The sequence below is a fragment of the Magnolia sinica genome, chromosome 12 (assembly GCF_029962835.1).
Source record: "Magnolia sinica isolate HGM2019 chromosome 12, MsV1, whole genome shotgun sequence".
In the NCBI taxonomy this organism is placed as follows: domain Eukaryota; kingdom Viridiplantae; phylum Streptophyta; class Magnoliopsida; order Magnoliales; family Magnoliaceae; genus Magnolia; species Magnolia sinica.
Genome location: NC_080584.1, coordinates 48,817,897 through 48,840,171, shown reverse-complemented (window position 1 = coordinate 48,840,171; position 22,275 = coordinate 48,817,897). Strand labels below are relative to the sequence as shown.

General features: G+C 38.6%; 1 protein-coding gene across 1 annotated transcript in view; it reads left to right on the top strand.

The window, feature by feature from the left end:
• Window positions 1-1,298: 1,298 nt before the first annotated feature.
• The window catches only part of LOC131221341 (chloroplastic lipocalin), a 31,260-nt gene continuing 10,283 nt past the window's right edge, over window positions 1,299-22,275 (top strand). Inside the window, exons 1-4 of the mRNA XM_058216571.1 lie at window positions 1,299-1,465; window positions 6,046-6,181; window positions 7,260-7,496; window positions 8,042-8,332. Coding sequence (XP_058072554.1) covers window positions 1,314-1,465; window positions 6,046-6,181; window positions 7,260-7,496; window positions 8,042-8,332 — 816 coding nt within the window. The 5' untranslated portion in view covers window positions 1,299-1,313. The remainder of the gene's footprint in view (window positions 1,466-6,045; window positions 6,182-7,259; window positions 7,497-8,041; window positions 8,333-22,275) is intronic.

The following is a 22,275-nucleotide window of genomic DNA, read 5'->3' as shown; positions in this document are numbered from 1 at the left end:
GCAATCCACATTATATATTAGTGAATATTCGTCATCCCCAGTCCATATATCTCTGGTGTGCATTTTTTCAATATCATCGTTGAGCTTGGTGTATGGATCTCCGTTATGCATTTCTGACAAAATCCCTATTGGAATGGATCTATTTTAGTTGATAAAAACCATGTAAAAATAAATGTTACACCTACCGTTCTGTCAATGTTGCTTAGAGAAGGATATGATGGAGGCAGGATCCACAGAAGAGACGGCTGTCATCAGAGAGTACACCCATTCTCATAAAAAATATTGAACAAAACACAAAAAATAAATGGAGGGAATGAAGGGAATGATGCCAGATGCTACGGTCCTAAGTACCTTCAATGTTGGTGGTCCCTTCCCTTCAAAATAACTGCTCGAAATAAATTCAAATGCCAACGAAATTAACATTTTTTTAGTCTATATAAATTTTTGGACCATTTCTTTAGGATTCACGGTGCATCTCCTTTGTAATCTGCAACAACCATTAGTTGGAGAAAAGAATTTCAGGACATGGGTCTAAAAATGATGAAAGAAGACATCGAAGGATGGATCAAACCAGATGAAACAAATTCGAAATATATAAAAGACAACCGCTATCTTTATTGATGAAAATGAAATCAAAACCCTTCAATAAATTAGAAAGTCTCAAATCACATGAACGGATCAAATCAACCATGGAGCAGGCCTTCCTCTTCTTTTGGTGCGATTGAAATCCCTTTACAAAGCCATTTTATCCTTCCAAGATAAGTCAACTCCATATGAGAAGCAATCAGTGTAGCCTGCATATTTTAGTACTACAAAATAAATAAATAAATGAATGAAAAAGTGATTTCATGAAAACTTAAGTCATGAAATAATGTACTCCTTGGACCCCATTATAACAAGGGGCTATTTAGACCAAAAAAACTATAATAGAAAGACTTTGATACTCTGTCAGAGTATGATGCATAATATGCGGGCACTAAGAAGCTGTAGACTTGCCGTATGTATGACTCAAAATAAACTGTTAAGATATTGAGCCTCTCTTTTGATGGTTTATAAAATAAAATTCATATGGAAAAGAGCTCACAACTTGTCGATCATTTGATATACATCGAACGGCCAAAATGAACAATAATCGGCGGCTCGAAGAGATTACAATCATCCGATTAATATTATAATATTATGCTAGTTCTTTTTACGACTTATCTAAAATGGATACTACATATTTGGATTATGTGCCACGTGGACAAATAAAATGTCTGCGTATCATCCAACACGCTTTTCCAGAGTACAAATTCCTCCTCATGAATGAATGAATGGATGAAAAGGATCACCGATCAAAATCAAAGTTCCGAAGAATTCGGATTTTGCAGGGAAAGAGAGAGAAAGAGAGTCCAGAAGCTTCTACAAGATCTGCAATGCTTCTTCAGGCTTCTCCCCTACTCCTTCAACCTCCATCTTTTTCTAGGTACAAATTTTCGAAATTTTCTTTTTTGGTGCGTTTGGTTGGACCAAATATCATGAAATCTCATGACATTTTATTAGTAACCAGTTCAATTTGGTGCAACCAAACACCCCATTTTACTTTTTGTGAAGGTGTTTCCGATTTTTGTGAGAATCTCACATTCTTGGAATTCAGAAATCTTCGTTCTATGAAAATCGGGATTTCTTTTGCTTTTCGTTTTAAACGTCTGGCTAGACTGTGGAGTTCGTGCATTGCAGTTTACTAAATTAGGGGAATTGAGATACCCGGAATTGGCAGTCATATCCATCAATCGATGCCGTCCAAATCACGAACCCCATTGTGGATGGAGAATTAACAGAAAGTAACACTGATAGGATGGTTTTGAAGGGACTTGGTTTGCCTGGAAGTTCCTGCGCTCAGAAGCTAGGTGGGGCCCACCGTAGTGTTTGTGAGAAATCCACCACGTCCATCTGTTTTGCCAGCTCATGTTAGGAAATGAGCCCAAAAATGAGGCAGATCCAAAACTCAAGTGGGCCGCATGACAGGAAAAAGTAGGTGGGCCGTGGGGAAATGCCTACTGTTGAAACCTCCCTGGGGTCCACCGTGATGTTTATATGCCATCAACACTGTTCATAAGGTCATTCATACTGGGATGAACTGAAAACACAAAAATATTAGCCTGATCCTAAACTTTTGTGGCCCGATGAATGTTTCAACTGTAAACATTCAATCCTCACTGTTTTCTGTCATGCGGCCCACTTGAGTTTTGGATCTGCCTCATTTTTGGCTCATGCCCTAACAAGATCTGTCAAAAAATGGATGGATGGGGTAGATTTCTCAAAAACATTATGGAGGGCTGCACCTAACTTCTGAGTGCAGGAACTTCCTCTAACAGGGTGTTGCAGGCAATCCATGTTGCCCATTAAGTGGACGGCTAGAATGGAATTGATCATCGGTCAAAATTGAACAGCTGAAAGCAGGTGGCCACACATATACGATGGGGCCCACAATGTCGTTGGCCACGATTGATGTACGTGTATGTGATGGATACAGTTGATCTGTTGCCACATTTTAGGCCATGGCAACCTTTTGGAATTTCATGATACAATATAATTGTAAGAGCTTAGCTATGGGGGAATTTACTTGTGTACTGATGCATTATAGCATGAGTAGTGTCCATATGCACCTGGTCTGCAAGAATGGGACCCATGGCTCATTGATCCGGACTGTTGATCTTATGGGACCCGCTGCAGATGTGAGATGTTCACAAACTCTTCCGTATTGCAGGATCCTATCCATCCAACATGTGAAAGAGGTTTGATGGGAGAGGAACATGGTCCTGATGGAATGGATCATAGGGAGTGTCTTGATGCACCCAGTCCATGCAAGTGGTGCTCGTTGTTCGTTGATTGTTTGGTGGCCAATATTTGCACATGGATGACCTGAAAATCTTCCCAATTTGAAAACAATTTTGATAACCCTTCAAAAAGAAAAAGGAAAAGGAAAAGAAAAGAGTTCTGATTGAGGGAGGAGGTTGCAAGAAAAAAGCGTTGTTTGCAAATTGACTCTTGAAAACAACGTGTCAACGACACATATTGGATATTAGCCATTCCATGCACCTTAAATTTACATAGGAAAATCTATGGAGCCATAGCTGCAATATAAGGATGCAACAAAGGAAAAAAAAAACAAAAACACTCAACCTATCAACCACCCCAAATATGGAAGTCTTTCCATCAGAGCCAAGGAGATACTACTTCAAGTTTGGGTTAGGGTTTGTGATAATCGATCCTTCGAAGCTCTTTTGGTACATTGATTCGGAAACATAAGGATAAGCCATTAAGGTATCCCCCTTTCTAAAAATGAGCACTCTAGATTTATTTGGGTTTTGAACTTAGAATTTTGGTACTTGGAACCGGAATGGTATCAATTGGCTATATACCTAGTTTTGGTTATCGTTAGGAATACATTTGAACATGAGTATATTATGAACAAGAACTACAGAGATGAGGATGTTGAGATGGATGTCTGCGAAGGCTATGAAGGATAGATATAAGTATGAAGTCATCCAAAGTAGCTTTGGAGTAGTCCTAGTAAGAAATAAAATGATGGAGAGCATATTGAGATGGTTCTATCATGTGTAACAAAGCCTGAAGATAGTTTCAGGGAAGGGAACATTGATTACGATTGAAGGGCCTAAAAAGAGGATGAGAGGAATGCCTAGGTGGGATGGTATTGCATCTGGTCCTGTTCCAATTCCACTCCATGTTTGGGAAGAATGGAAAAGCTTGAATGTAGATCAAATGGAATTGCATTGGGTCCCGTGCCAATTTCACTCAATGTTAGCAAGTCATGTAGGTCCCACCATGATGTGTGACCTATATCCACATCGTCCACCCATTTTTCGAGATCATTTTAAAGCATGGGCCAAAAAAATCAGGTAGATCTAAAGCTCAAGTGGACCCCACCATAGAAAGCAACGAGGATTGAATACTTACCATTGAAAACTTCTTTGGGGCCACAAAAGTTTTGGATCTGCCTCATTTTTAGGCCCATGCCATAAAATGAGGTTACAAAACAAATGAACGGTTTATACATAACACGTGTGTTATTCTCAGTAGTTTCAAATGATGGTGGGTATATCCATTCAATGTACCACCGTATTACAAACAAAGCATGGAATTAAGCTTATCCCATGGTAACAAGGAACAATCCCTGCCATGGGTAATAATTATGTTTTTTGAATACCATCCCACCTAATCCTTCCCAAAGCCACGCCCCAAACGCCCCCTAAAAGGATTACTACCAAGGTGGTTGGAATCATGGTATCCCAAATCTATTACGTAACGACTGTTACGTAATGGACGTTACAAGGCAAAAATCGCCGCTATAGAAAAAAGAGCTGTAACGGTCCAGAAACAGTTTTTTTTTTTGGGGGGGGGGGGGGGGGGGTGGTTGGTTGGTATCGTAATAGTAACTAGGGTGGCCATTACAGCCACCATTACCATTATGGAACACCTTGTTGGAACTTGGAAGGGATATGAAGGCTTGTTTACTTACCGAGGGTTGGGCCTTACATTGGATTGATTAGTGAAAGAGGACCCATAAACCCGATGCCAAGTAGCTAAGATAATTATGAAGATGATATATTATAAGTTGTAGCCATTGCTTTTTTTGTTTGCAATCTAAAAGTTTATTATGAAAAACATAAAGGTTACAATGATTTCATCAAGGCAATGGATAAGATGGCCCCATGCAAGAGCAAGAGCAATTGTAATGCAAGGGCATTTTCACACCAGGCTTGAGTGGGGTTGCTTGTGGGATGCAGGGGCACACTCGGGGTGGGCGGCCCGTGTGAGGTGGAGCCCACCCGTGTGAAGTGGTACCCATGTGATGTGGGGCTCACGAGGGGGGTTCAACAGAGGTCTTAACCCATGTGATGTGGGGCCTGGGCTATGAGATAAAGGGATTAATTCACCATACTCTATCAGTTCGAGCTTTTAGAGCAAGTGGTTAATTGTCCTGCATAAAAGTGGTATCAGAGCGAGAAGTCTCGTGTTCGAGGCTCCTCACCGGGGGTGATTAATGCAGGGGCATTTTCACGCCGAGCTCGAGTGGGGTTGCATGTGGGATGCAGGGCACACTCGGGGTGAGTGGCCCGTATGAGGCGGAGCTTTTGGAGCAAGTGGTTAATTGTCCTACGTCAAATTGTCTCTTCAAGATCAGTCATCCACCTCTATGGGAATGAGATTTAAGGATGCCCTTGTGGAGGAAGCTAACATCCTAATCTTGGTAACAGAAAAAGAGAGTTCCCATGCTTCTGGAAGCCCACAAAATTGCTCTCTTCGATCTCCTACGAACCAATCCTTAACATTTCAACATCCTAAGAGTTCAGGGATTGGAGGGTCCACCAGACAGTTTCCTTTCCATACTCAATACCTTCTAGTGGTGCTAGTGTGATTTGATCCCTCTATTATAGCACTCAGTCCTCTAACAATAATACTTGGGCTTTGTCATTGGGTCCTTTCGAAGTTCTTCTAGAAGAGCCTTCACAAATTCAGCAGCCACATATTCCTGTTGCCATGTCCAGATTCATGTTGTCAATCCATATTGCAAGGAGAATAGTTGATTCCTCACAATGTCATGACAGGGCATCCAACCATTACATCCTCCCTCCCTTTCTGATTTATACTTATCTCTATCAGATCCCATAAGATCTTCAATCTCATTCTGCTTCTCAGGCACAGAACTCTTCTATATCATTAAATGATTGAGGTCACAAACCCTTCTGTAAACATCTTCTATTTCAGAGCTATGATACCCTGATAGTTCAAAATAGGTGGCATATCCATATTTAACCGCATGTGATACTTTGTGTAAAATCCATACTGCACCACCCATGCCATATCTTGGAATGATTGTTTCATTGGAATTTTACATGGATTTTTGTATCCATTTTTCTTCTGTTTCTTGTAATAGTAGCTGAAGATTTTGGTATGCGGCAATAGTCTATTTTGTTTCTCTTGGTTGCTAGTGTATTCTTTCTTTTATTACTTTTTTATTCTCTTCTTCTACCATTGTAGGAGGATATGCTCTTTACCAGAGAAAAGAACATTGAAATGTGCATTGGAGTATACTAAATCAAGCAAGGAAGCTGTTGCGGGACATGTCTTTTCTGGCCTAGCTGCATCATTCATATTTCTCTCTCAACCAAACCAGGTGAGGTAGTTTTCGAAATATATCTTGAAGAGAATAGTTCATTGGCATCTACAATACCCAAATATGACAAGGGTATGCCATGAGTATGGATTTTATATTTAGAGGTATTACACGTTGCTCAGGATGCCATGGCCGATTCCAAGAGCCCAGTTACAAGAAGAAGGCTGATGTATGGTTTGCAGTCAAAATGCAAAACTTTTTGCCAATCTGCCAGTTAAAAGCAAACTCCAAATTGCTGCAATTAATGCTAGGATGATGATGATGATGATGATGATTAAGAAAGAAAATACAGCAACAATGTTCAGCCAAAACAAGGGCAAGATTTGATGGCAAGGATCTTCCAATCTAGGACCATTCACAGCTGGGCCCATCATATACAAGTTTGGATCACTAAACCATGGCTGCACTTGTATGAACTGAAAGCCTGAGTGTTCTGTAGAAACTCTTCTGGTAAGCATTGTATACTGCCTCTTTTTTTAAATATCGGAGTGGCAGTACATGTTGCAGATGACACGATAAGTGCAAATTCCATCTCATAGCTTGAAGTATTGGGGTTAGGATATGAAATGACATGGTTTGTCTAAGGAATAAGGATCCATGTCAGATAGTCAAGATTAATAGAAGTATGCTAGACATAAATTTTAAAATAATAAGTTCTTAAATGTTAGGCCTGTGTCATAAGATTTGGGGTTCAAGCAACTCTGCAAGTAGACCCATATCTGTTACCTGCAATCATATGAATAATAGGATAGGATTATGATCATACGTAGTATTCTCTAGATATGTAAAGTTGTAAATCTAGAGAATGATCAGGCAGAAAAGTTTTTTTTTTTTTTTTTTGTTAAAGAAGCTTTCTGGGCATTAAACATGTTAGCTGTGAATTCCATGACTATTTGGACACCCCAAAAGAGAAATATACTCAACAAAATGTCTAAGAATCAGCTTTTCTTGCAGGAAGAAGAAGATATGAGAGATAACACAAGCAATTAGACAGTATAGGAGGAATGGATCAAAAGACTATAGTTGCAGGGCTAAAATGTTTCAACTGCTTTTACAACTTTTCGTTTCTCCTGGCCAGGTCATTGCAGCAGAATCAACTCATTACAATAACTTTTGCCAGCTTGCAATAGCTGCAAATCCCCGCGCACCTCTACAACTCGATGGGATGTCAGATGAACGAGGTGGGAAACTAATGATGAGCGGTATGACAGCTAAGAATTTTGATCCAGTCAGATATTCAGGAAGATGGTTTGAAGTAGCTTCTCTGAAGCGTGGATTTGCAGGACAAGGACAAGAAGACTGCCACTGTACACAGGTAGCATTGGAGCGAAATTTATGTGCTGGTTGTGACCTTCACCTAATAATTTGGCCATTTCCTAATTCTTTCTTATTTGCTTAGTATTTCATTGAAGTGAAAGTATTATTGTACGAGGAAATCTACATTGTTCAATAGCATTTCTTGGTCCAGCAAATTATACACATTGGACCCACTTCTTGGTGATCCTAAGCATTTGTATTGTGGACCTTACGGTGGATGGGAGAACCCACAAAAGCTCCACCCATCAGATGATCCTCAACGTATGAGTGTGCCCCATTAATTGTGAACCATTGGCATTGTCCACTTTTATTAAATACGTATGATCATCTAATACAGGAAATATCAAGCTGTGGCCAATCACATGATGGGGCCTATCAGATAAACTGCTTAGATTAAAAAGAAGAAGAAGAAGAAGTGGGGTTTGCACCTGTATTGTTGCTGGATCAAGCAAACAAAATTGTTTCTTTTGGTCAACCTTCATACGGCAGCTCTTATAGCACTGACGGTTGGTTCCGAGAAGTATTCATTCAATTAAAATGCAGGGCATATACACATTTGATGCTGAAGCCCCCTCAATCCGGGTTGATACATTTTGTGTTCATGGTGGCCCTGATGGATATATTACAGGTATAAGAGGGAATGTTCAATGCCTTTCTGAGGAAGATACAGAGAAACAGGAAACTGATCTGGAGAGGCAAGAGATGATTAGAGAAAAGTGTTACCTACGTTTTCCTACATTGCCGTTCATCCCTAAGGAGCCTTATGATGTGATTGCAACTGATTATGATAATTTCGCTCTTGTCTCTGGGGCTAAAGACAGAAGCTTTATTCAGGTAAGATGTCACATCTAGTAGGCAGTTACAAGTTTTCAATTCATCTCATCAGCTTTTTGCTTATGCATCTGAGATCCATATGGAAAAAGTTTTATTCTCTATGACTGAAATACTAGAAAGTTTTTCCTAGTCATGGAAACTTGTGGTGATGCATAAACACTGTAAGCTGTCAAATTAGAACTGAGGTCATGAGAAAATGAAATCTAACTCCTGATATGGATTGATTATGTCTTGATTAACCCTAAGGAATTGCAGCAGTTAAGTCTGTTTCCTGAAAGACGAAACGGCCAAAGTGGGGTTGGTATCATGTTAAATTCATAATGATCCAACCCCTAATTGTAATCCAATCTGTTTCAACTTTCAAGTCGGACTTGAAACAATTGGAACAGAAGTGTCAATGCTAGTTCGTCGTATTCAAAGGCTTGGCTCTAGCACCATGTTTGCTATTCCATCTTTTGGTTGAGTAATTGCAATTCATTATGGTTGGATTCAAAGTTATCGGTCCCTCCTATGAGTGGGGCTAACCCCATATTGGCTATCTCATCTTTATTGAAATGAGAAATTGCATTTCATCTGAGTTTAGCATCAAAATGCGCCTAGGCATTAAGCTAAATATAATATAGCTGAAACTTGTTTAATTGTGCTTGATTAAGTCAACAAATTTTAGTGGCTTTTTGGGGCCTTTATTTGTTTCTCCCTGCATGCATGTTCATGAAATGGCCATATTTAAACACAAATCCAACAGAGGAATCGACCATATTGTAGGAGTCTACTAAACTACTGACTTGAATATCACCTCACAATGTGCAACAAAAATGATTCTTCTCAGTGTTCAAAACTATGACTATGCATAGCTATGAATGTTCAAGAAACAAATAAATATCTAACTGTTCTCGACATACATGAAATCAAAGTTTAGAGCAATTACTTTGATGTGGCCTTTTTTTTTTTTTCTCGGTCCTTCAGTCAATTAGAAGGGCCTACTCTAGATCATCATCATCTTATCATAACCTTGTATCGAAGAGGAAGTTAAGGCTGGTGTTGAAGGAATGGATGGTAGATGGTTAGGGGGAAGCAGGTGATGGTTCAATTTGTTAAATTTGGGCTGAGGTCCTGTAGAGGTAGAGTATGAAAGGGCATATTCCTTTCTCAAGCTTGGGCCCCCTGTTTTCTGTTGATGGGTTTGGTTGGTTTAAAAGTGGACTAGGAAAGCCGAAGGGTGTTGTGGTCCGGGAAGCTGTTGCTCTAGGTAGAGGAGGTAAGTCCTTCAAGGAAGTATTCGAGCTTGGTAGTGACATTTCTAAGGAAAGGGAAGTTGATTGCTTCTGGTCTGGCAAGTAAAGATTGCCTATGGATAGGATAGGCGAATGGCATAAAATAATCATAGTTTCTTCAGGGGTAGTGAATAAGTGGACCAGCTAGCTGGGCAACAATTTTGTGTCATTCGTAGTTGAAGGAACCCCTATCTTAGCTGTTGAGTGGATGGCTCTCGGATGGAGCCTATTGGAGGGAGAGGTCTCTATCTAGTAGATCAACAGATTGGAGGTGTGGATCTTGTTGACACCTGACCTTAAACCTCGGTTGTTTGTTGGCTGATGTGATCACTTTAACAAGTGGTCAGATCATTGTGCTGGTCTAGTTTTCAGATTTGAGATCATATGGGTGAAACTATTGGCGACTTCATTGGTGGTTTGGGAAGACAGAATATTCGAGAAGATTGGATCTTGCTTAGGGGACATGGTTGAAATCAATTCCAGTTCTATGAATGGAGAGTACTTCCTATTTTCTCACTTAAAAATGGGCAAGGCATTATACAATGTTTTAGAGGCATGGATTGACATGTTCAAGGTGGTTGTCAAGGTTAACAGAGACGAAGACAGGACTTGAGCAGAGGACAAAGGCTAATGTTGGGATTGATTGTGTTCCAATGAGCAGAACCTTTTTCAGTTAAATTCAACTAAGGTGCCTTGGTGCACAACAATCCACCTAGTGGTAGGAGTGACAAATACTGTGCTCTAGTTGGTTCACCAACTGGCGAGAGACACCAATCAGTTAGCCCATGTGCATCATGTGAATGGGAGGATATTTCAATGGGGATTAAAGTTTCAAATCGACTCTTGCTCTTGCATGTGAGGGAGATTCGAGAGCCTTTCATTTGCCCAATAACATTGCAGGCCTGTAGTGCATGTGCTATGAGGAAAGATGTTATTTCCCCAACATTAGGGGCAAAGCCATCATTTTTCCATATATGAGTTGATTTTAACTTAATCGATGAGGGAACTGTTCCTGTTCAAGGCTCTTCCTAAGAATGGAGGACACGAGTCACAGGAGATCATTCTTTTCTCCCCCAAGACGTTGCTTCCTCCTATCTCTCCTTTCCATCCCATGCAGAATCAAGGGGATTTCATGCTGAAGCAGCGGTTGAAAATTATGGATCAAGCCACGCAGACTCTCACTAGGAACATTTGCAGGAGATGGGAGTACTCTAATCCAAGAAAAATTGATTGATGTTGTACCTGATGTAACAAGATTGGGACCCTCATCAGATCATGTTGTGAAGAACATAGGGGGTTGGTGGGGTTAGTTGTGGTTAAGTTTTTTAATATTGGTGTCTAGGGGAGTAAACGTCAAGCCTAAAAATGACACAATAGGGTTTATCAGACCATAAGCAATAGGGCCTCTATTGGTCGAAATATTTTTTTAGCCTTAAATTTTTTTAAAAGTAATGAGAAAAATAAGGGCGCCATAATCTATCATTTCTTTTGTTTTTAACATCTATTCAATGGTGTATCGACCGTTCTTTGATAAGAACATTGAATGAAAGTCAACCAAATAAGCCCTAGTCGAACAAAAATGAAGCATGATTTGATAGATTGCACCCATTATAGTGAAATAACACAAAAAGACGAAAAAAAAAAGTGACCACCCCTTCCCCCCGCGTCTAATTTTTCCCACTTCATTCTACTTTAGTTTACCGAATCTCACTCAAATCTTGTGTTTCAGTCCAGAAACTTAAGCATAGATCAAGTCTAAAATGAGTTTTTAAGCTTCCTCCATGCTAGAAATGAATAAAAATGTTGAGAGAGAGAGAGAGAGAGTTTTTGAAAAGAGGGCCTTCGTGGCTATATCAGTTTGTATCAGCCTACTAGCACCAATATTGTTTGTACAATTTTTATTTTTATTTTAACTTAATGCAATGGTTCAACCCCACCCCGGTCTTTTTTTCCTTTTAAATGCAATGGTTCAACTCCCGTATCGCATAAATGAGGTGGTCGACAGTTGTACAATGATTGATACTAGCCTTATAGTAGCCGATTTTCAAGACCATGGCTAGCGTAGTTGACTCGATTCCTCCTCTGCTAATGATTAATGATGCTATGTGGGCCCTACAATGCCTAGGTATTTATGACTTTGTCAACAGGCTGATCCATGAGTTGCCAACAGAACCTGAGAATGGAGATGGGCCTCTTGCTGATAAGCAGAGAAGATTGGAACTACAGATGATCATTTCAAAGGTATTCCACGAGAAGGATTACAATCAAGAATGAGCATCAAGGGGGGAATGAGATTACTCAAAGAGACCATGGGGAGAGTTGGAAGAATGGTGGGGGTTACTTTTTGGGGACTGTGAAGATGATTTGTGGCTATTTTCAAACTTACTGAGGAAAAAGAAATAGGATGAAACAGGAGACAAGGGCAGAGGAGTCAGTAGGTAAAACATGAGTTATTAAATGAAGATACTGGGAGGTGTGGAAAGCAAGGGGGACAAAAGGGATAGGGAAGTTTCGAGATTTCCAAATGAAGATACTTTCTTGGAGTGAAAGGGATCTAGGGTTTTCATAGAAACATGTGCAGATCAAACAGATGTCCAAAAACCAAAGGGAGCTTTCTTTGATTAATTACAACAAAGGGGGTGGGGAAAGTAAAGGGGACAAAAGGGATAGGGAAGTTTCCAGGTTTCCAAATGACGATGCTATCCTATAATTTAAAACACAAATTCTTCTCTATGCCAAAGAAATTGCATTATTTATATTTCTTTGCTGGTGATTTTCTTCCTTGGATTCTAAGATTGGATTTCTCTCTTGATTCCTAATATTTTCTGCCCATTCTTGAAAAAAACATCAACCCTAAATGGTGGGACAAATTCAAATTTGAGTATTTTGTAAAGGGAAAAACTCCAATATCTCCTTTCTTAAAATTCCTCACTACGAAAATTGGCTCCAAGAAAGTATTAAACAGAGGATTTTATTCAAAATCTAGAATTATCAAAAGAATAATATTTTGTTAAACATGCAAAACCCTCTTAAAGGAGTACAATATGGATCTTAATATCCCTGAAATTCTCAAAGATATTCCAGTAGCACCTCCTGATAACGATAACAAAGACAACGATCTTAATCTCGATCCAGTTATGGCACCAGTATCGATAACCTCAATGCTTCAACACCAAGAATGGGAAGATTGATTTTAAAAAGAAAAAAATCTATGACAGCATCATTCTCAATTATGAACTCCAAAACAACTTTAGAATTCATCAACTAATCACCGTTTTAAGTGAATTGTTGTCAATGGTAGCATCATAATCAAGACAATATCAATCAAAACTTTTAGATGACATCATAATAATTCAATGGCAAGGTTTTCTATCACTAAAAGACAAAGTGGTCTTCTTCTCCCTAACAAAGCCAAATAGATTCCACCTCATATAGGATACGTAGCTAATCTTCCATCAATCGCTAAAAGGTTGATTCGAAGCTATAAAAAGTAAAAGCATCGTTATTCACAAAAGTAGATTCCAAGCATCTCTTAACAATAAAATAAAAATTATTTGTTGGGGTAGTATGGAATCTCTATATAGGAAAAGAAACAGTACTACGATATGATGACATCTCTATACAACGAGGCTAAATTGTTGAAGCTCTTTTTCTCCTCTATATAATTGGAAAGAAGCTTCAAAGCTCAGGTATCACCAAAAGCATAGAGGGAAGCATCACCAAAAGCATAGTGGGAAGCATCACTAGAAGCAGAGAGAGGTCAAGTGTTGTATAGATCTAAGTGTTCAAGTGTTTTCTCATTGTGATTGTCTTGTAAATATTCGAGTGAGAGTTTTATCTTTTAATCCTTCCGCTAGTACTTGAAGTTTTGTAAGAACTGAATCTCTCTAAGAATTTTTTAGTTCTTCTATATATAAGTAAGTTCTTTTATATATAAATGATTAATGTTTTTCTAGCTTAAACCGGTCCTTATCCATTTTTGTACTTTGGGTTATTGACCCTTCATTTAACTATTGGGAATAAACAGTTCGAGAGTCATTGTCTTCTATTATGATTATCTTTTGGCGGTGCTTTTTAGCTCCTAATGAAGAGGAGGATCCCTTATTAGGGGTCTTGTGTGTAGAAATCTCAATTACAAAGATTCTTAGGATATCTCAATTACGATTGAGATTTCTATTAGAATCTGGCACAAGAATGAAAACTGTTAAAGAAGAACCCCTCAGCTTGGACAATAGATCCTACTCGAGCTATCCAAAGATTAAACAAAAGGTTAAATCTCTTCCATGTCTCAGTATTCTTAATGTTGAAGCTATGAAAATAGTTAAGAGAGATGCCTCCAACATAGCATATGGTGGAATACTAAAGTAAGAAATAAATAAAATGAATAAATTGTAAAATTTACGTCTAGTTCCTCGAATGAAACCAAACAGAAATGTTCCATAATTAAAAACAAATCTTGTCAATTGTTTAATACATCAATAAGTTTCAATTTGATCTTTTAAATCAAAGTTTTCTTTTGAGAATTGATTGCAGAGGTGCAAAAGACATCGACGAGAATTATGTTAAAAATTTAGTATCAAAGCGAATCTTCACTAAATAGCAAAGTCTCCTAGCCATTTTCAATTTCGAGATTGAATTTATAAGAGGATCAACTAATTCTCTCCCTGACTTTCTTACATGAGATGTCGACAAAACTTATTTCTTCAGAATTCTCAATAGACATAGTCCTATCTATCCTAGAAGAAGAACCGGAAGAAGTAGAAGAGCTAGCATCAAATAAAGATCTTAAGAATCTGTCCATTTGTATCAAGTAACTTGGTTACTTTGGTCACCTGTCAACGTCTTACGACGAGAATCCTAATAATGCCTATCTTTGCAACAAACAGGTTGAAATGTTGCACAAGAAGAGGCCTCAAACCCAAGAGTATAAAAATCACAAATATAATAGATAAAATCTCAAGAACTTTTACTGGTATTGGCTTTAATAACAAAAATGGAAATAATCAGTTTAAGCTAGCAAAACATTATTCATTTATGTATAGAAGAATTTACTTATATATAGAACTTACATTAAAAAAAAATTTACAGAGATTTGTGAGTTCTTCCAAAATTTGCAAGTAGTACTAGCGGAAGGCTTAGAAGATAAAATTCTCATGCAAAACTCTCACTCAAATATTCACAAGATATAAGGGAAAAACACTCAAACATTTAAAACTATACCACACTTGATCTCTATCTGCTTCTAGTGATGGTCGAGCTTAGAAGCTTTGTCTAGGCTTTGAAGTTCTTTCCAATTAAATAGAGGAGAAAAGGAGCTTCAATGATCTATCCTTGTTTTAGAGATATGCCATCTTACCGTAATAATGTTGCCTTAACCTGTAAAAAGATTACATAGTGGTACAATAATTTTAATTTTATTGTTGAGGGATGCTTGAAATCTACTTTTGCAAATGACGATGCTTTTACTTTTCAAATATTGGAATCTACTTTTTAGCGAATAATGGAAAATTAGCTACATATCCTAGATAAGGTGGAGTCAGTCCGGCTTTGTCAGGGAGAAGGAGACCACTTTTCTTTTAGTGATGAAGAATCTTGCCATTGAATTAGAATGCTATCTTTTGAAGATTTTTATTGATATTATCTTGATTACAATGCTAACCTCAAGGCTGATTCGCTTAAAAGGGTGATTAGCTGAGGTTTTTTTAAGGCTGTTTTGAGAATTCCTGATTGAGAATGATGTTTTTATTTTTAATTTTTAATTTAATTTTATTTTTTTATAGAGTTATTCACCACTAACTGGTTTAACTAAGCATATGGTCCTTGATAGGGTGGATTGGTGGAACGAGATTCATGTAGCCAACCCAATTAGTTGGGCTAAAGCTTTGATGGTGATGAGATAGTCACCACATGGATAGCTGGCTTATGGTAATCAAAATTCATAATGAAGTTGCTTTTTTTATCCTTCGATGTTAGCTCTTGTTGTTCATGCTCAGTAGGCTCGTTTGGCACTACATTCTCCAAACATTAACTGTTCGCAAATTCTCCTTTGGGGACAACAAGCAATAGTTGTGTGAAAGTATGCTATGGGGTTTGACTATGTTGGCATGTGAGTTGTGTAAGTAAAATCGTAATGGTGATTTCCCTACCATTTTGTGTATAGAACTGCTCAAGCTTGACCTTTTAAGTGTGTTAGTGCTTTGTGCTTTATTGCTTTGCCTAACAACTACCCCTCCATGACCTTACTTTTCTTGCTCAGAATTTGGGGTGTTCATGTAATGGCTAGGCTGGGGGGTCAATAATAGATGAGACCATGTGTCATGTAGCTGGTGTCCGTGTGAACTGTTGTTGTGGCTGGTTTCGAGATCCTGGGTAAAAGAGGATGGTTGATGATCGGTGGGAAGCCAATCTTAAAAACTTTTTCCAAGCTACCATTTAAAAGCCAATCCCAAATCTTTGGAGGAAAGGTTGAAGTGATGATGATATGGAGGATAGTCACCCATGACACTGACAAATAGACTAGCTTTTTTTTTAATTATTATTTTAGGTTGCATTATGATAAGAAATTCGCAGGATTTCTGCCCTCATAAGAAGTCTACTTCCTTTTCCGAAAAGATTCCATGTTTCATGTGATGGGGACATCTCGCGCACACACATGCCCCCCTACGCACGTATGCAAGGAGGAGTAGGGCTCCACCATCAATCGATTGATGACAACGTCCAGGGAGGGCCTCCTAGTTAGAGGACTGTGCTATGGTTCCTTGGAGTGGACTCGATCATCATGTGGATCCCACCATTGGATCTCATGATCGTGACCCACTACCCTAAATGATCTAGGACTTTGAGTTTTGCTTATTATTATTATTAAGAATATCATGAACGGTTTAGATTACTTTGATTAGTTGTTATTTTTGTTACTTTGTCTCTAAGCAATAGTGTGTGCACATGGCGCGACTTTTGGGGTATAGGGTTTTCTTATAAATAGGCAACCCCTTATAGGTTTTTTCTAATTCTCAAAGTTGTGAAAATCCAATTGGGTGCGAAACCCTCCCTTCTTCGAAGGGCTAACTACCGTAGTGCGAAGCCACACCCATCTCAAATCACCCCCATCTCCTACTATCAATATTCATCATCTCCTACAGCCATCCACTCTTCATATCCACCTCTTTTTGCAGCCACTCCCTCTACAGCGGATTTGCAAAATCAGGCCCTGCAAGAGGGCTGAAACTTCGGCGGAGCACCGTGCGTAGACCGGACATCGGATCAACCTGAAACTTGGTGTGTGAGTGGCCCACCCCTGGCCGACCAAGCTGACCTTTTTTGGGTTCGTGGGCCCCACACATGTGCAGGCAGGATCCCCACGCACGTGCGTCTGGACCCAACCGCTGTCCACATGTGTAGATTATCTGGGGTTCGTCTTTCTCCTCCATTTCATTCCTCTCTCGTCTAATTTCTCTAATCCTGACCCTAGATTATCCTAAATCCCAAGCTCTATTCCCCTTTTACAACCCTAGGGTTTTCCGAATTGAAACATATGAGCCTTTGAATTGGGGAAATAATTCTTTGCATGTGTGGATGAATCTACTCTCCTTTGATCATTGTTTGGTATATAATTTTAATTGATCCAACCCTAGCATGTGTAGGCTTGGACCCTTGTAGATCTAAGGTATCCCGTATCGGTATCGGTTGGCGTAATGATGCCCTCCGATACCAATATGGATACGGGGGCGTAACGGCGATACAGGGCCGTAACGGCCCGTAATGATGTAATTTTTTTATTTTTTATTTTGCCAAAAAAATATGAAAAAAATTGGATTAAATCTGGAATATTCTAAGCATTTCAAATATGCATTCATTTATAAATTGGAACATATTTATGGTGGTATAACGGTCCACTCTTTGGTGAGAAGTTGTATCAGACTGTCTGATGAGTTTATGAACTAAACTACCTGGATTTGACTACAAAACTCATATATTTAAGTTTCTAACTAGCTACTATCAATGATAGATATATTAGAATGAATGTAATATGAAAATATCTTACATATGTAGGTGTTTGCAATTATTTTTCATAATTTATTTAACATACCCGTGGCTGTGACTGTGATTCCTGTCTTGTGACCTGTCATCCTCAAGTCAAGAATATTACAAAAAAAATTTAGTAGTGTTTGATATACTCCCCTACAACTTGATTGCTTGTCAGGGGAACTATTTTAAATACAAGTTCAGCAGTGTCAAGTGTGTGCTTGGCTTCTTGCAATAATACTGCTATGAGTTGTTTGCTGCAAATACTTACCTTAATACAAATATATACTCACAATCACAAGTCACCTCCAAAATAAAAATTTATTTTTTTGTAGTTGCTCGACCTCCACATCATCGTCATCGTCATTATCAGGCTGAGGTTGTCTAATAGGTGGAGGTGTTGCATATCCATAATATCCAGTGCCAGAAGAAAATACTAGATCATCGAAACCAGAGAATAACTGATCCTGACTAGGCAACGACTCCGAACCCGAGTAAGGATATCCACCAGTGCCTGTCGAATAGCCATACCGATGCCCGTACTCAGGCTGTTGAGAATCTTGAGATTGAGAGTGCGTCTGCTGTGATGACTAACTTGAATTTGAATTTAGATATCTTTAATCATATGAATATTGATCGGGAGGACTACTCCAACATGAATGTGATGGAACAAGTTTAGTATAACCACCATAATTATAATCCAATTGACCATAAGAATATCCATCATAATAACCAGGACCATGAGCCTGCTGATATTCCGGAACTCCCAGACCTAGTGCACCACTAGACGTACCCTCCTCCTGCTGGCTGTATCATGACTCGGTACACTCATAAGTCCGACCTCGTGTACTGCCTCGTCGATGTTCATCAGCATCGCGATCCATAGACAGCTGTATAGGGTGCTGAGCAACACCAGAAGTGCCAACACCAAGGGCAGGGAGGTCATCATCACCATCATCCGACACGGTCACGCTACCACTGCTTGTACTCTTTTGTTGATCTTGAACCGTACTTGGCATAAACGCTATTCCTCTTACTAGGTCCAACACATCTGCACAACTCTCTTGTTGCGCTCCGTGTATTTCTGAGTCATTAATTTCCAATTCTTCACTATCCTTTTCAATTTGTTTTTCCCTTGTTTTCAACCAAGGTAGAAGCTGGTCATCCTCATCATAAATATTGTCCACGTTTATTGGACAGTAGTCTGTGTCATCGGCGGCTGTCATGCTCCTATGATGTCATCGCATTGTTAGTTTTATATTGTAGTGCATGAAGACAACTCTATCTAATGTCCTAGTCTGCAATTTATTTATATTCTTTGAATGAATAAGCGCAAAACAACTCCAATTCCTTTCGCAGCTAGAGGAAGATGTTGTCTGGCTCAAAACTTTTACTGCAATTTTTTGGAGAGCCTTTGTACTCTCTCCGAAATTAATCCACCATTCGTCCGGTTGCAACCTAGATATTGCATGTTGTGCAAGAGTATCTCCAAAGCTACCCAAGTAGTTTCCAAATGTATCTAATTCATTCAACGCCTTTATTTGCATATCTAAGTCAGGCTCTAATCTCTTTATCACATTCTTTAGCCCGATACGAACTTCATCATCCGTAATAAACGATTGGGCATATCTGTACCTAGGATTTAGGTAGTAACCTGCTGTATGAAGATCGTGATGTAGTTGTCTTGTCCATATCCTGTTAATCATCTTCCAATAAGACTCCCAACTTCTACAATAACGTTGAATTGCCAACTTTGTCTTATCCATGGCATCGTATAGGAAGCCCATGGTAGGTGCTTCGTCGATTTCAACAAGACGGAATACCCTCATTAGTGGCTCCATCACCTTTAAGATCGACTTGACCCTCTTCCAATATTTGTTGTTTCGTATGGTGTTCGCAACTTCAACCGGCGTCCCTGATGTCTTCTGCTCATGTTTTGTGTTGAGCCATTCTTGGGAAGCGAATATCTCACTCAACTCTCCCCTATGCTGGAATAAACTCTCTAATGCTATAAAGTTTTTTTGCGAATTTAGTCGCCGCAGGCCTCAATAACTCTTGTACTTTCGTGAACTCTGTCATTATTGCGACTACTTAATTATGGTTGTAAATAAATGTCGTCACTTTTCTTGCCCTTTCGACCATTTTCTTAACATTCTTCTTCTTCCCAATATCTTCTAATATAAGATCAATACAATGGGCAGCACATGGTGACCAAAAAAGATGTCGTCTCTTATTCATCAACTTATGTCCTGCAAGCTTATATGATGCTTCATTATTTGTCACAATCTGCACGACATTCTCCTCTCCAATCTCTTCCACAACTTTATCCATTAGTCCAGTAATATAAGTAGAATCTTTTGTTACCTCTAAGGCATCAATTGACTTGTGGTATATAGTTCTTAAGTGGCAGTACACCATGAAGTTGATCATGCTCCGTCTGGTTGGGCCAGTCCAACCATCACACATGATTGTGCATCCTGTGGCTTGCCATACAAGTTTAAAGGTAGCCACGTATGCTTTCACATCCGCATACTCTTCATCTGTCCATTTCCCCCTAATCTCTTTAGCCGTGGGAGCTTTTATTCCTTCATCAGCTTCTGCTGCTGCATCAATTACCACCTGCGAATATGGAGAATTGGCCGCGTTAGGAGGTATGTTGGCATGTATAAATAACTTTGTTGCTGCTCTACCTAGCTTCTCAACGGAAGTTCTACTCAACATTTCTTTTATCTTCTTTTGTTTAGTTGATTCTTTCCTAAATAGGATTGGATCAATAAAGGGTCTCCTAGGCTCATTTATTTCTTCATCCAAACGTATAAGGGCATCATGTGAAAACGTCTGTCGTCGGCTCCCAAACACATGTCGTAACCCACCAAACTTACCCCCCCCCCCCCCCATCACGTATTGACCCATGCGTGCCAAACATACGGCGACGTTCTTCCTCTTCATGAGCTAGACGCAAGCTCTCTCTCCTAGTTATAGCTAATTCCCGATCTGAATCTTCGTCAAAATCAATAATATCTTCATCACGAACGCCCATATATTCATGACCAAACACCTCCTATCGAGTTGCATCCAAAATCTCATCTCTCTTCTTTTGTACAATAGCATGTTTACCCTTCGACTTATCCAGACTAGCTTGCATTAAAATCATAATCTCTTTCGGTACTCTAGTACATCCCACAATTTGATCCTTTCGATATGTCAAATGTTGTTTAAAACGGGTAATTCCACCACTTACTAGTTTATTACAATAGTTGCACTTCATTTGGTGCCTATTACCACCAACCCTCTGACAATGTTGCCATCCAATATCCTCACTTGTTGGCCAGACCCAGACATTTCTTTAGGTTTAAGTAGATACTAATTACTTAGATATAGATTAGATATGAGCATGAGTGTATAACCTATGTCTATGTGAGATTGTGAGTCCAGTCTACTCGGCACTCATTATTCTAAATTTATATACAGTTTCAGAATCTAATCAATAAAGAATTAAAGATGATTTTATGTTTTAAACCCTAAGACGCTCCAAAACTTGTCCAATATAAGAAAATAAAAACATAAAGTCACTAATTCGAAAATAGAAAAAAAATTTAAAAAATATATAAAATGACAACAGCAATCTGTAAAATGTACATTAACGTGTTTTACTATGATTAACACATCATATTCTACCATTAAAATAGCAAAACATTAAATAAAAAAAATGAATTTTCGAATTAAAAAAAAAAAAGAGGCCGAAAATAGTGCATAAATAGAAAAAAATTTAAAAATATATAAAATGACATGCACATTAGCATGTTCTACTATGATTAACACATCATATTCTATCATTAAAACAACAAAACGTTCAATAAAAAATGATTTTTCGAATTTTCAAAAAAATGGCCGAAAATAGTGCGTAAATAGAAAAAATTAAAATATATATAAAATGACATCAAGAATCTGTAAAATGCACATTAACATGTTCTACTATGATTATCACATCATATTCTATCATTAAAACAGCAAAACATTCAATAAAAAATGATTTTTCGAATTTTCAAAAAAAAGGGCCGAAAATAGTGCGTAAATAGAAAAAATTAAAAAAATATATTAAATGACATCAAGAATCTGTAAAATGCAGGTTAACATGTTCTACTATGATTAACACATCATATTCTACCATTAAAACAGTAAAACATTCAATAACAAATATAAATACCCATTTTTGAGGAATTTTCGGAAAATGGCCCACGGAGCTTCGAATCAAGAAAATCCTTAATATAAGGTGTTTTTATCTAAAATATCAAGCTAAGATTGGTCAAAAATAGTAATAAAATGAGTTAGGAAGAGTTTGGAAGAGAGAAGTTTCAGAAAAAAAAAGTGAAAAAAACGGACCTTAAAAAGCCAAAAAAAAAAGTGACCGTTTTCTGACCGTTACGCCCTGGCCGTTACTGGGCAATAACAGCCGTTACGCCCTGTAATGGCTACAATATCGGTGGGGTGCCCGTTACGGCCCCGTATCGCGTAATGGCATCGGCCGTTACTGATACGTATCGGCCAATACGCCCGTATCGTAATTAATACGGGACACCCTGTGTAGATCCCCCTTGTTGAATGCTTGACTTTATGTGAGATGTGGAATTTTTGTGATTGTTTCTA